The 14123-nt window shown below is 45.1% G+C and overlaps 1 protein-coding gene across 2 annotated transcripts in view; it reads left to right on the top strand.

Annotated features, from left to right (window-relative positions):
• LOC147419779 (putative sodium/metabolite cotransporter BASS1, chloroplastic) overlaps positions 1–13747 on the top strand; it is a 42943-nt gene extending 29196 nt beyond the window's left edge. For both annotated transcript variants that reach the window (XM_086506193.1, XM_086506194.1), the window contains exons 2-7: positions 10170–10310; positions 10525–10680; positions 10762–10883; positions 10975–11088; positions 11158–11218; positions 13399–13747. In XM_086506193.1, coding sequence (XP_086362319.1) covers positions 10170–10310; positions 10525–10680; positions 10762–10883; positions 10975–11088; positions 11158–11218; positions 13399–13578 — 774 coding nt within the window. In that variant the 3' untranslated portion in view covers positions 13579–13747. The remainder of the gene's footprint in view (positions 1–10169; positions 10311–10524; positions 10681–10761; positions 10884–10974; positions 11089–11157; positions 11219–13398) is intronic.
• The last annotated feature ends 376 nt before the right edge of the window (positions 13748–14123 follow it).

Raw genomic sequence — 14123 nt, 5'->3', positions numbered from 1 at the left:
AAGTCAGTCTAGAATAGGAAGTGATCTGGCACTTTTGTGAGTCTGTTCGCAAACCGTGCATGTCTAAACATTTAGATTAGATGCATATCCTCTGGTTGCACACAACATGACCATCAGATTCTAGTCAGATCCCATCAGTAGCATTTTTACAGTGCATAGACCTATTTTCCCTATTTTTGACATTTTTCACTTATTATTTTTAAGTGACTTTTGTTGGGAACTAGGTAGGGCAATTTTGCTAAGATAATATATAAGCAAACCAAAGCTAGCACTTTCTGGTAGAAGAGGCAGCAGCAGCACTCGCTCAACAGGCAACTTCTTAGCAGAACCCCCAGATGCCCTAGTGTTTTTGCATCACAGCAGAAGGCTAGTGTTTCTAGACCATATCAGCCAGTGTTTTTGCATTGGCAACAGCAAGAAGCAGAAGACTCCCAGCGTTAGCAAATTCCCCCACAACAGAAAATTGCAGTTCCTTCGCGTCGGAATCCACAGTAGCACCAACGTTTTCAGTTTCCAGCAGTCAGACTCCACAATAGGATCCCCGAACCTCGTAGATTTCATCTTCCCGCAGCAGATCCTCGCCGCACGGTCAGATCCAGTGCAGTTTGCAGTTTCAGCCCGAAAAACACAGATTTCAGCCCTGTCTCGTCGTCGTCCTCTTCGTCGTCGACATCGTCGGCAAGTCCAAGCATTGTAGAGATTTGTGCAATCAATAGTAGACCGCTCTCGCCATAGAGAGTGGGGCATTCGGAGGAGGGTTTGACAACATTCTGGTGTCGTATTCTTCTCTCTCTATCTCTCAGTTTTAGCACCTTCATTCACAGTGTTCATCACTTTGTTTGTGTCCGTTGCACTCTCTCACTAAAGGAACGGAAGGCTCTCCCTTCCGTAAGTAAAAGGAACCCTTGAGCATAGTTCAGAGCACTCATCTTGAGCAAAGTTCAACATTCATTCTGCTGCACCTTACAGTACCCCCATGTTCTTTGAGATCCAGGGCGAGGGTCGACAACACAGTCTCTCAATAGAGGCTCCATAGGTTGCAGAGTGTTGTTTTCAGAGGATACGAGTAGTGGGCATGTGTGGGAGACCTGTGTCACAGATTGTGATCCAGCAGACCTTGAGACAAGCCAATGGAGGCTTTGGGCTTGGGAGAGCTGTCCTCTTGCACGAGTGGAGTGGACCCAAGAGAGTGGTTTTGGAGAGACCCCTTCTCTTTGGCCGACCACCCTTGGATCCCTTTCTTTCAGTACACTGTTCGACTGGGCATCACATACTGGCAGCACGAAGAGGCTTGTCCTGTTGCAGCACTTCATTGGCAGGAGGAGGGCCTCACATCTGAGTTCTTGTTGAGCTTTTGGGAGCGGTTGTGGGACTCTAGACAGCCGAGGCGAGTCACTTTGTTCCGGTGGCTAGTTGCACACAGAGCTACAACAGTCGGGAGCTGGTTGGTACATGGTGGCCTTTCAGCAGCCTGTGCAACTTGCGACCATCCTTTGGAGAGTCAGCGTCACTGTTTGTGGGACTGCCCCATGGCACAACATGTTTGGCTTCGGGTTTTTTGGTTGATACCAACTCTTTCCACATCGCCACATTACACTTGGGGTGCTGCTGCCCGGTCCACCCTCACGGGCCCTGCGCTCCAGTTTGATTTATCTTCCACCAACAGGATGATAGTGATCCAGGGGGGTCGACCTACACTTCAGCCTGCTACAGAGCTTACCTCCTAGGAGTGGTGCAGTGAGAGAGAGGTGTGTTTGGAGCTCGTCGGTGTGTTTGGAGCTCATCTATGGCTTGACACTCTGGTTCATTTGGCGGGCCCGTTGCTTCCGCATCTTCGAGGCTCGCCCTCTCCCACTGGCAGAGACTGTTTGTGACTTTGGCCGGAGCTGATTCATACTCTCAAGGGTCAATTCGAGAGACTTCAGGACAGCTCCGCCCGCATGAGGGAGCGCAAAGAGGCCTTCTTGCGTCTCAGGCGCCCAGGGCCCTTCTTCACCTTGGACCAGGATGTGCCTAGATGGCACTATCGGCCACCTGTGTGGCTTTTCCCTCCTCCCATCTTGTGATTTAGCCTCGTTGTACATATTTTGTTTACCCACTGGGAGAGTCTTCCTAGGCTTTTAGATGGCACTATCGGCCACCTGTGTGCCCATCTTGTGATTTAGCCTCGTTGTACATATTTTGTTTACCCACTGGGAGAGTCTTCCCATGCTTTTGATGTCACCCTCTCTAGTAGAGGTGGTTTGTAGCCCTGTGGGCAGTTTTATTAACTAATGGAAGAATCTTTTCCTCGGGGAAAAAAACAAAGTGTCACCATGGCCTCCGATATCCTCGGAGAGTCCGTTGAAGGGAGAATCTCCTAATGAACAAAGGCCGGTGATTGTACTACTGCCACCGAGGAAGTCCAAGCCTCTCCAACTCGCTTTGGACACTTCCTCCAATAATGTCCTTTCTCACTGTTGCTAATTGGACTATTTTCTTATTTTTAATGATTAATCTCTTTTTTAGGATATTTTATTTTGTACACTAAGAACTATTAAAAGATTGTAGCTACAGGAACTGCCATCAAGAACGGACAACTCTGATGTGTCATTTGATGGGTGATGGTAAACATCGCGAAGGAGTTTCCGTAAGTTCGGTGGAAAGGGTCGGGTTACGAGTGCCCCTGATGCGTCACATGATGGGTGACTGGTACATCAGTAAGGGGGCATTCCGTAGGCTAAGGAGGAAATCCGAACTGAGTAAGAAAATACGCGTAAGAACGCAAGCACAAGAATAAAGATGGGTTCAATGAAGCTTTTTACGAAAAGCAGGAACATTCACGGGAGGGCAGATGCTTTTCCGCGAGAAGTCTGTGTCTGCATTGCATGTGTGCCGTGTTCTGCACCCGGGGACGCCTGTTCAACTCCCGTGCAAGGACAGCTCAATCTTCGGATTGGCGAGTACAAGGACCGCAAATCATTTTTGATGGCACCCATCGAGGGATGTGATATCATCTTGGGTATGCCATGGCACTTCCACATGACACCTATTCCCGATTATGTGGAAAAGACCCTCACTTTTGATCATGGGGGTAAGAAAATAAAGATTCATGCTGATGTAGGAGATTGGCAGTTCCCAATTGTAAGCCATATCTCCATTAAGAAAGAAATGAAGAAGTGTGTTTCTGCTTACTTGATTTTTGCACGTGAGAAGGATAAAACTAGTGGGGAGTCTCTCTCTAGTCTGGAAATTAAGCGTTTTCAATTTATTGAAAAGTACAAAGATTGTTTCACGGAAACACTTCCTGATGAACTCCCTCCGGTACGCCCAGAAGATCACCGCATAGATCTCATACCGGGTAGCTCGCCTCCCAATCAACTCCCTTATCGGGTGAGTCTTGCTCAGCAAGAGGAAATTTTGAAGCAAGTCAACGAGCTTCTAGAGAGAAAGGGTTAGTACGGCCAAGTGCTTCACCCTACTGCTCTCTAGTTCTACTGGTGCAGAAGAAAGATGGCACGTTTCTAATGTGCATAGACTATAGGTCTTTAAACAAGATCACGATCAAGAATCGTTTTCCGATCCCTCGGATTGATGATATACTTGATAAGTTGCAAGGTGCAAGTGTCTTTAGTCGCATAGACTTAAAGAGTGGGTATCATTAGATACGGATTGCCCCTGAGGATGTCCATAAGACTGCTTTCCGCACAACCTTTGGACTATGTGAATTTTTGGTAATGCCTTTCGGCTTGACCAATGCTCCTGCGACGTTCAATCGCATGATGGACCGCATTTTCAGCCCGTATCGATCTTTTACGGGAGTATTCTTTGACGACATACTCATCTTCTCTAAGTCAGAAGAGGAACATTGGAAGCACTTGGACCTAGTGTTTCAAGAATTGCGAAAGCATGAGTTGCATGTTAATGCGAAGAAGAGCGAGTTCTTTCTCTCAGAAATACACTATCTCGGCCATATAGTCTCTCACAATCAAGTGAGTATGGATCCTGCCAAGATCCGAGTGGTAGAAGATTGGCCTATTCCCACTACGGTACATGATGTATGTAGTTTCCTGGGATTATGTTCGTATTATCGAAGGTTTGTCCGAGGATTTGCTCATGTAGCAGGACCACTTCATGACTTGACAAAGAAGAAGATTCCTTTCAGATGGGGATCGAGACAACAAGGAGCTTTTGATCGGCTCAAGTACTTGCTAAGCCATGGACCTATTTTGATAGTGCCTGACTTAAGAAAACCATTTGAGGTTCACTGCGATGCTTCAGGCGATTGCATTGGAGCAGTGTTAAACCAAGAAGGCCATGCAGTGGCCTACGAAAGCAGACGGCTTAAGGATGCAGAGTTGCATGCATCAATCTACGAAAAGGAACTCACAGCTGTGATCCACGCCTTATCCAACTGGAAGCACTATCTTCTAGGAGCGGATTTTGCGATCAAGACTGATCACCAGAGTTTGCGATATTTTCTTACGCAAAGGAAACTATCTGAGAAGCAGATGAGATGGGCAAACTTTTTGTGTATGTTTCACTTCCAGATCCTTCACACGGCTGGGAGTAAGAATGTGGTCGCAGACGCATTGTCTAGGCGGCCAAGGGTGAACGCTATCACTTCGGTGTATCACCAAGAATTAGAAGCACTACCAGATTTGTATCCGAAAGATCCAGATTTCTCCACCATTTGGGGAAAGCTACATTGTGGAGAGAATGAGTTTCCCTATTCCATTCGGGACGGTTATCTCTACCACCATCAGGCCATATGTGTGGCGGAACCATTAAGAAAGAAGATCATGGATGAAGCACACGCTTCGCCTTATGCGGGTCATCGGGGTATCCTCCCTACGACCTTAGCAATGGAAAGATATTTCTTTTGGCCTAGCCTTAAAGCAGACATTGATAAGTATGTCATGGAATGCTTGGTTTGCCAAAAAGTGAAGTATGATCGGTATAAGACGCCTGGGTTGCTACAACCATTGCCTGTGGCTAATGAACCTTGGGAAAGTATTGCCATGGACTTCATCATGGACCTCCCTAGAACTCAGACTGGAAATGATGCGATCTGGACCATTGTGGACAGGTTTAGCAAGCAAGCACACTTTATACGAGTCAAGAAAACGATCAAAGCAGATCATATGGCTAGGGTCTTTCTGGCACAGATCTTTAAGCATCATGGAATGCCTAAGTCTATTGTGAGTGATCGAGATCCTCGCATGACAGGAAATTTTTGGCGTGCCTTGATGGATAATCTTGGTACGAAGCTGAATTTTTCATCTGCCTACCATCCTCAAACGGACGGGCAAAGTGAGATAGCCAATTCCACAGTATTGGATATGTTAAAAGCTTATGTGTCAGACCGGCAATTTGACTGGGAGAAATATTTGCCCCTTGTCGAGTATGCGTATAACAATACCATACACTCATCGACGGGGAAAGCACCTTTTGAGATTCTCTATGGTAAGCCTTTGCTTCCATCGATCCTTTTAACTAAGGATAAGATCTTTCTCCTACTCAACTTCAAACTTTCAGAGAGGAAGGAAGATGCTTCTATTGTGGCGAGAAAGGACATATGAAACCGGACTGCCCGCTAAAGCAACAACGGCAAGAACAAGCCTCTACGAGGCAAGAGAAATCAAGGAAGGAACCCACACCACCAAGCTCGAACTCAATTCCAAATGTTCAAGGAAACACAGAAACAGAGAAAGGGAAGCGTCAACTTCTGAAGGGCTGGGGAAATTTTGAAGCAAGTCAACGAGCTTCTAGAGAAAGGGTTAGTACGGCCAAGTGCTTCACCCTACTGCTCTCCAGTTCTACTGGTGCAGAAGAAAGATGGCACGTTTTGAATGTGCATAGACTACCGGTCTTTAAACAAGATCACAATCAAGAATCGCTTTCCGATCCCTCGGATTGATGATATACTTGATAAGTTGCAGGGTGCAAGTGTCTTTAGTCGCATAGACTTAAAGAGTGGGTATCATCAGATACGGATCGCCCCTGAGGATGTCCATAAGACTGCTTTCCGCACAACCTTTGGACTATATGAATTCTTGGTAATGCCTTTCGCCTTGACCAATGCTCCTACGACGTTCAATCGCATGATGGACCGCATTTTCAGCCCGTATCGAGCTTTTACGGGAGTATTCTTTGACGACATACTCATCTTCTCTAAGTCAGAAGAGGAACATCGGAAGCACTTGGACTTAGTGTTTCAAGAATTGCGAAAGCATGAGTTGCATGTGAATGCAAAGAAGAGCGAGTTCTTTCTCTCTGAGATACACTATCTCGGCCATATAGTCTCCCACAATAAAGTGAGTATGGATCCTGCCAAGATCCGAATGGTAGAAGATTGGCCTATTCCCATTACGGTACATGATGTACGTAGCTTTCTGGGATTATGTTCTTATTATCGAAGGTTTGTCCGAGGATTTGCTCATGTAGCAGGACCACTTCATGATTTGACAAAGAAGAAGATTCCTTTCAGATGGGGATCGAGACAACAAGGAGCTTTTGATCGGCTCAAGTACTTGCTAAGCCATGGACCTATTCTGATAGTGCCTGACTTAAGGAAACCATTTGAGGTTCACTGCGATGCTTCAGGTGATTGCATCGGAGCAGTGTTAAACCAAGAAGGCCATGCGGTGGCTTATGAAAGCAGACGTCTTAAGGATGCAGAGTTGCATGCATCAATCTACGAAAAGGAACTCTCGGATACGATTCACGCCTTATCCAACTGGAAGCACTATCTTCTAGGAGCAGATTTTGTGATCAAGACTAATCACCAGAGTTTGCGGTATTTTCTTACGCAACGGAAACTATCTGAGAAGCAGATGAGGTGGGCAAACTTTTTGTCTATGTTTCACTTCCAGATCCTTCACACGGCTGGGAGTAAGAATGTAGTCGCAGACGCATTGTCTAGGCGGCCAAGGGTGAACGCTATCACTTCGGTGTATCACCAAGAATTAGAAGCACTACCGGATTTGTATCCGAATGATCCAAACTTCTCCACCATCTGGGGAAAGCTACATCGTGGAGAGAATGAGTTTCCCTATTCCATCCGGGACAGTTATCTCTACCACCATCAAGCCATATGTGTGGCGGAACCATTAAGAAAGAAGATCATGGATGAAGCACACGCTTCGCCTTATGCAGGTCATCGGGGTATTCTCCCTACGACCTTAGCAATGGAAAGATATTTCTTTTGGCCTAGCCTTAAAGCAGACATTGATAAGTATGTCAGGGAATGCTTGGTTTGCCAAAAAGTGAAGTATGATCGGCATAAGACGCCTGGGCCCTGGGTTGCTACAACCTTTGCCTGTGCCTAATGAACCTTGGAAAAGTATTGCCATGGACTTTATCATGGACCTCCCTAGAACTCAGACTGGAAATGACGCGATCTGGACCATTGTGGACCGGTTTAGCAAGCAAGCACACTTTATACCAGTCAAGAAAACGATCAAAGCAGACCATATGGGGTCTTCTTGGCACAGATCTTTAAGCATCATGGAATGCCTAAGTCAATTGTGAGTGATCGAGATCCTCGCATGACAGGAAATTTTTGGCGTGCCTTGATGGATAATCTTGGTCCAAAGCTGAATTTTTCATCTGCCTACCATCCTCAAACGGACGGGCAAAGTGAGATAGCCAATTCCACAGTATTGGACATGTTAAAAGCTTATGTGTCAGACCGGCAATCTGACTGGGAGAAATATTTGCCTCTTGTCGAGTATGCGTATAACAATACCATACACTCATCGACGGGGAAAGCACCTTTTGAGATTCTCTATGGTAAGCCTTTGCTTCCACCCATCCTTTTAACTAAGGATAAGATCTTTGCAGCAGATTAGTTTGTCCGGGATTTGGACACCGCCTACGGGCAAGTTAGGAGAGCTATTCTACGCTCTCAGGAAAAGCATAAGAAAGCTGCAAACAAGCACAGGAGGAATCTAGACTTAACAGTCGGACAGTTAGTCTTACTCAAGTTTGAGAAGGCAAGACTTAAGAAACAAGCGTCTCATAAGGGGAAGGTGGTAAAACTTTCTACCCGTTATTATGGGCCGTTTAAGATCACTGAGCGAGTGAATGATGTCACCTTCCGATTAGAGCTACCGCCTAATTGGAGGATCCATAATGCTTTCCATGTCAGTTTACTCTGGCCGTATGTGGGACCACCTTCGAGCCAGCATAGTGCTGAGGAACCTCCTGAGGTTGAGGAAACAGAAGAAATACTCCAACCGGAGCAGATAGTAAGTCATCAGGAGCGGCCTCTCAAGTCAGGGAAAATAACACGGAAGTATTTGGCTAAGTTTGAGAACTATTCGAATCTTGATGCTCAGTGGATGACGCAGGAGGAATTAGCAGCTTATCCCGAGATACTGGAGGTATATGTCCAAACACTACAGTTGAGGTCAACTGTTCAGAAGCCAGAGGGATGTTGCTAATTGGACTATTTTCTTATTTTTAATGATTAATCTCTTTTTTAGGATATTTTATTGTGTACACTAAGAACTGTTAAAAGATTGTAGCTACAGGAACTGCCATCAAGAACAGACAACTCTGATGTGTCATTTGATGGGTGACGGTAAACATCGCGAAGGAGTTTCCCTAAGTTCGATGGAAAGGGCCGGGTTACGAGTGCCCCTGATGCGTCACATGATGGGTGACGGGTGCATCAGTAAGGGGGCATTCCGTAGGCTAAGGAGGAAATCCGAACTGAGTAAGAAAATACGCGTAAGAATGAAAGCACAAGAATAAAGATGGGTTCAATGAAGCTTTTTACGAAAAGCAGGAACATTCGCGGGAGGGCAGATGCTTTCCCGCGAGGAGTTTGTGTCTGCATTGCATCTGTGCCGTGTTCTGTACCCGGGGACGCCTGGAATGTGTTCGTGTAGCATTGTTTTCACTAACTGAGTGAGTTTTTAAAGTTTGAATAGGTTCACACTTTATTTTATAAAGTGGCCGGTCACTTTTAAGTGACCAGCCCTTTTATTAATAAAATAAAGCAAGGCTCTCTAAAAATCCAGTGCTAATAAGCTACGTAGGCTGAAAATCAGCGATTTCTCTCTCCTCTCTCTAGAAAACGCAGATTCAACGATCTCTCTCTCTCCTCTCTCTAGGGACGCCAGGGTCTTGCTTTTCGGCTCTATTCCCGCCGGGTGCCAAGCCCTATAAAGTAGCAGCCAGCGTTCCAGTTTTATACACACGCCGGAAGTAGTAGAAGGAGCTAGCGCTGGGATTTTGGAGCAAGGGTTGGCGACGGAAATTGCAAGTGTTCGTGTAACGACTGAGTACGGAGGTCGTTTTTTCGAGCAAGGAGCGACAGGTATAAGGTGTTGATACGCATTGAGAATTATTGCTTTGTGTGGTTTGTTTTGCAGGAATCTCCCGTCTTACGAGAAAGCCCCTCATGGGAAGTACGGCTTCACGCCTAAGTCCCTTACGGGAGAGTACGGCTTCGCGCCTAAGTCCCTTACGGGAAGGAACGGCCTTGTGCCCAAGCCCTTTACGAGAAAGCACGACCTTCGGGTCTAAGATTACAGAACGGAGGGGTTTCCTCGGGTTCTCGTGCTTGTATAAGAATTCTCCCTGAATAAAGAATACTCTTGACGGGGGGGGGGGGGGGGGGGGACCAGCCCATCTTCTGGTCCCCAATACTGTGTCGATCTTCTCCCTTCTCTCACTTTTGCAAAGTATTTTATTTTTCAGATTTCTAAGTGCTCGTGTACGCTCCCGTTTTGTGACACTCACCACAATTGTTGCAATGCCGCTCCGCCTTCAAGGCGTCACGCTCGGCATCACCCTTCTTGTCTTTGGTGTTGGTGCTTTTCTTCTTACCCTTCTGCTTCTTGTTGTTGGAAGAACTGGTCAAGGCTTTAGAGCTTGACTTCTTCTCCTTTTGGAACCGCTCCTCTTGGTCCAAAACCATTGGTCCAAAATAACCACCTTCACAGAAAATTTCCTAGCGTCATGCAAAATTTAGAAGAATCAAATTTTTAATAACATGTACCGTGTACCGTGTATTTTTTGACGTTGCACTACTAGGTCCTGTTTTTATTATACTCTGTGATCATGGGTTTTGCAGTTATTTTTTTGGTTGTACAGCTCAGTACGCAATAATGCTATCTCAATGTGTACCATGTATTTTTTGACGTTGCACTCATACCTTGTGATCGTGGGTTTTGCAGTTATTTTTTGGTTGTGCAGCTCAATACACAATAATGCCTCTCCTTGCAGCTTTCATCAGTAAAGGATTGGGACTGTCTACAAACCTATCAGCAGGCCTGATTCTGCTAGGTTGCTGCCCGGGTGGTACTGCGTCCAATGTGGTAAGCAAGCTTGCAGGTGTAGCCACGTTGAATTCATGGGCTGCTTGTTTTGAGGCTACCCGAGAAGGTGCTCATGAAATTATGACGACATAGTCTCAATCTAAGAAGAAATTCTTGGACTACTCTAGGTCACCTAAGGGCTAGCTAATGTGAATCAATAGTAATTGCATTATTGCCAGAGGTTGAGCTGCTAGAGGAATGAAAACGTATGCAGGTCACCTTAATAGCAGGTGGTGATGTGCCGCTGTCTGTTGTCATGACGGTTTGCACCACACTTGCGGCAGTTTTTGCAACTCCTTTATTGACACAGCTGCTTGCTGGGGCATATGTGCCAGTTGATGCAGTGGGCCTTGCAATCAGTACAATGCAGGTGAGATATTCAAATCAGCATATTAGATCTCTGGATTTATGTAACTATCTTGTTCTAATTGTATTTGCTGTACATGCCTAGGTTGTTCTAGCACCAGTTGTACTAGGGGCTTGGCTGCAAAGTTCTTTCCCCAAGCTTGTAGCCCGGATCATTCCATTTTCACCTTTGGTGGCAGTTTTAATTTCCTCACTATTAGCATCTAGGTGACATTATGACTAACAACTTGTGTGGCTGGAGACTTTTCAGTTCAAGTTTTGATCCAAGTTGTGCCTAACAGTGTTAAGGTGGTCGCAGTGTATTTTCGGCAAATGTTGGACTTCTTGGTAGCATTGCCGGATCATCAGCTTTCCAATTAGTGCAAGTTGCACAAGCTGTACTGCTCCTTCATGCATGCGGGTTTCTTCTTGGGTGAGTGCCTGTCAAGAAAAGTAAATAGCCTGTTGTTTGTCTAGATACTAAACCCTGTATTACTGGTAGGTACTTAACATCTGCAGTCGTGAGATTTCAAGAGAGGCAAAGACGAGCTGTGTCAATTGAAGTAAGAAGCCTTTCCTTTGTGTGCTAAACTTAACTAGCTTGTAGTAACTTGACACTGTTTTTTGATCAATTTTGCATTTCAATGTGGTGACAATGATTGTGTGTTGTTCTCACCGGATTAGCTAGGCTCTAGTGTTTGGTCGGTTTGCTCCAATTGACCGCTTTTTATGAGGCTCTTTTTAGCTGAGGCAGGGGTTCAATCCAAGTGTTGTGCTTTAAGCATTTTCATGTACTTGAAGCAATTTTCTCTATATAGCAGCTCTGATCAGGGAGTCAACTGACTTCGCATGCAAGTCGAGTGAGCGTGCATTAAGAGCAATCATTTACCTGCTGAGAAGTGTGTGATACTAGAGCTTTGTTTTTTTATCTCAGTGGTGTTTATACATGCATGCAGCCAAGCAGGAACTGATTGTAGAAAGCTTCTTTTTGTTAGAATCTTCTGCTGGTGCAAGATTTTTCACTATTAGGTGAAAATAATGGTATGTATATGATGGGTGTGTATATATCAAAGTAAAGGTAGGTATGTATCCCACCATAACTTACATTCACTTACATAAGCTCTCAATATATCAGGAAGAGTGAGATTCATGAAGGGTGTGTATATATCAAAGTAAAGGTAGGTATGTATCCCACCATTACTTACATTCACCAACATAAGCTCTCAATATTCAGGAAGAGTGAGATTCATGACTTCGGTTTGGCCATTTGTTGGGGGCAAAAAATGAGAAGTTTCAAGTGGTACCTCAACTTTCAAATAGTCTTTGGCACTGAAACACAGCATCTTCAGACCAGCCCACTTCAGCAGATGAAAAGAACAAGCCGCATTTAGGAAATGCAGATTGATATCAATGTGCCTGATAGATCCTGATCTGCATTTGCTATATCCTGTTTTGTAATTTCATCTGCTATGTGGGTCGGTCTGAAGGTGCTGCATTTGTTGAGGCCCGAAATTTACTTTGCTGCTGATGGCACCACAATACCTGCCCACTTCAGCAGATGAAAAGAAATTGCTGCATTTAGGAAATGCAGACTGGTATCAATGTGCCTGATTGTGCTTTTGCTATATCATGGTTTGTAATTTCATCTGCTAAGTGGGCCGGTCTGAAGGTGCTGTGTTTGTTGAGGCCCAAAATTTATATTGCTGCTGATGGCACCATAACAGGAAACCAGCTTGTCCGGGGGGTAGTACTACATGCAGATTGGCCTACATCTGCTGAGGAAACTCAAGTCTCACTAGGTAGGCAAGACTGTAGCTGTGAGTTTCTGATTGAGGGGGTGTCTGCTGTAGGAGTTACCTGACAGAGGTTGGTATTAGCTAACAAATAAGGCCCTTGAGGGGCTGAAAATTAACCGTTGAAAAATTCCTATTAAGGCTGCAGTAAAATAACACAATTAGAAACTTTCAAGACAAAATGTCAAGGCTGAGAGGGCTGTTCTGGCCACCTTTAAAGTCACCTAAGGACTGATGATGGTGGCTACCATAAATGAGCTCTTTTATAAAAAAAAGCAAGTGGTAAAAAAGTGCTAATTTCGGGGACCCTTGGAGTGCCCCTTGAGTGTCAGCCAACAGTACATGGCAGGGGTGCCAATGATGAGGTTCAATCTCAGCCAAAAAATGGCTCCAAGAGAGCAATCAGTGTGATGACATCACCTAGAATAATTGCCACTCGTATAGAAGAGATCGTCGGTTAATGCAATGAAGGATGGAACAAAAGGAAGCGTAGGACAAGATGAGTGTTTCCTTGGAAGGTCAAATGGGCTTGGCAGTCGCTATCATTATAAAACCAGGAGATGTGAACCTCGCAGTTCTTGCAATCACACAGCTTGAAACTACATGTCATGCTCAAGCCTTGAAACTTGAAAGCGTCTTGCCTAGATAACCTTGTAAATGCATGTCATGTCATTCTGTTGGGTTACTTTTGTAACAAGAGTAGCGAAGAAAAAAACTGTGATTGGAGCGCCGCCCTGTTCCTATCGGGCCCTTGCACTTGTCCTCTCCTCTTCTTGCTTGTTTGTGTGCTAGTTGCCCAACCTAGTAAGGTGACAAGGCTCAAGGAAGTTTGTCTACCAATGGGCTTTGAGATGCATTGTCAAGGCATTTCCAGTAGGGCATTGCTGTATATTACTGGGAATGTCGCCGGTGCAATTACGTGATCTAAAGTGAAATCAATGTATGTGCAGGTTGGGATGCAAAATTCATCTCTGGGAGTAGTCTTGGCTACCACTCACTTCACCTCGCCAATGGTCGCAATGCCAGCAGCAATTTCAGCGGTACTCATGAACATCATGGGTAGCAGTTTGGCTGTGGTTTGGAGTCGATTTGGAGCCGATAGTGCAAATGGAGACCAAGGCTCGTCTTGAAGACTTTGCAGAATCCTCTGCATTTTGAGCCCATCATTCAATTGAATTGTGATTCTTTTTCTTAGTGCTTGTGTGAGTTTTTCTATAGAGAAACTAAATCAACCACTAGTTGGTTACAATGCAATGGAACGGAGACCATGGCTTGTTATGGAGATTGCAAATTTCTTCGCTTTTTGAGTACGATCTTTTGTGTAAGTATCCCATTTTTCAAAGTAGCTAAATCTCAATTAAATTGACCACTGGTTGATTTAAATGCAATGAAAAGCCTGTATAGACTCTCAATTGCTGGCATTTTCCTGGAGCGCCTACGTGGACTTCGAAGCAAAAATCATATGCTCAATTTTGTTCGTCCTTGCAATTTGGAACACCTCTCTCTCTCTCTCTCTCTCTCTCTCTCTCACACACACACACACACACACACACACACACACACACATACGTGTATATTGTAAAACTCAAATAATTGGAGGGAAACCCACAACCAAGATAATGTATGGAGTATAACCTTGCATTCAAGACCATGAAGGAAAGGGTCAAGGCAGTGA

This window comes from Adiantum capillus-veneris, chromosome 29, assembly GCF_014529385.1.
Source record: "Adiantum capillus-veneris isolate H3 chromosome 29, ASM1452938v2, whole genome shotgun sequence".
Taxonomy (NCBI): Eukaryota; Viridiplantae; Streptophyta; class Polypodiopsida; order Polypodiales; family Pteridaceae; genus Adiantum; species Adiantum capillus-veneris.
The sequence above is the reverse complement of the archived record's forward strand: the minus strand, read 5'-3'. Positions and strand labels throughout refer to the sequence as shown.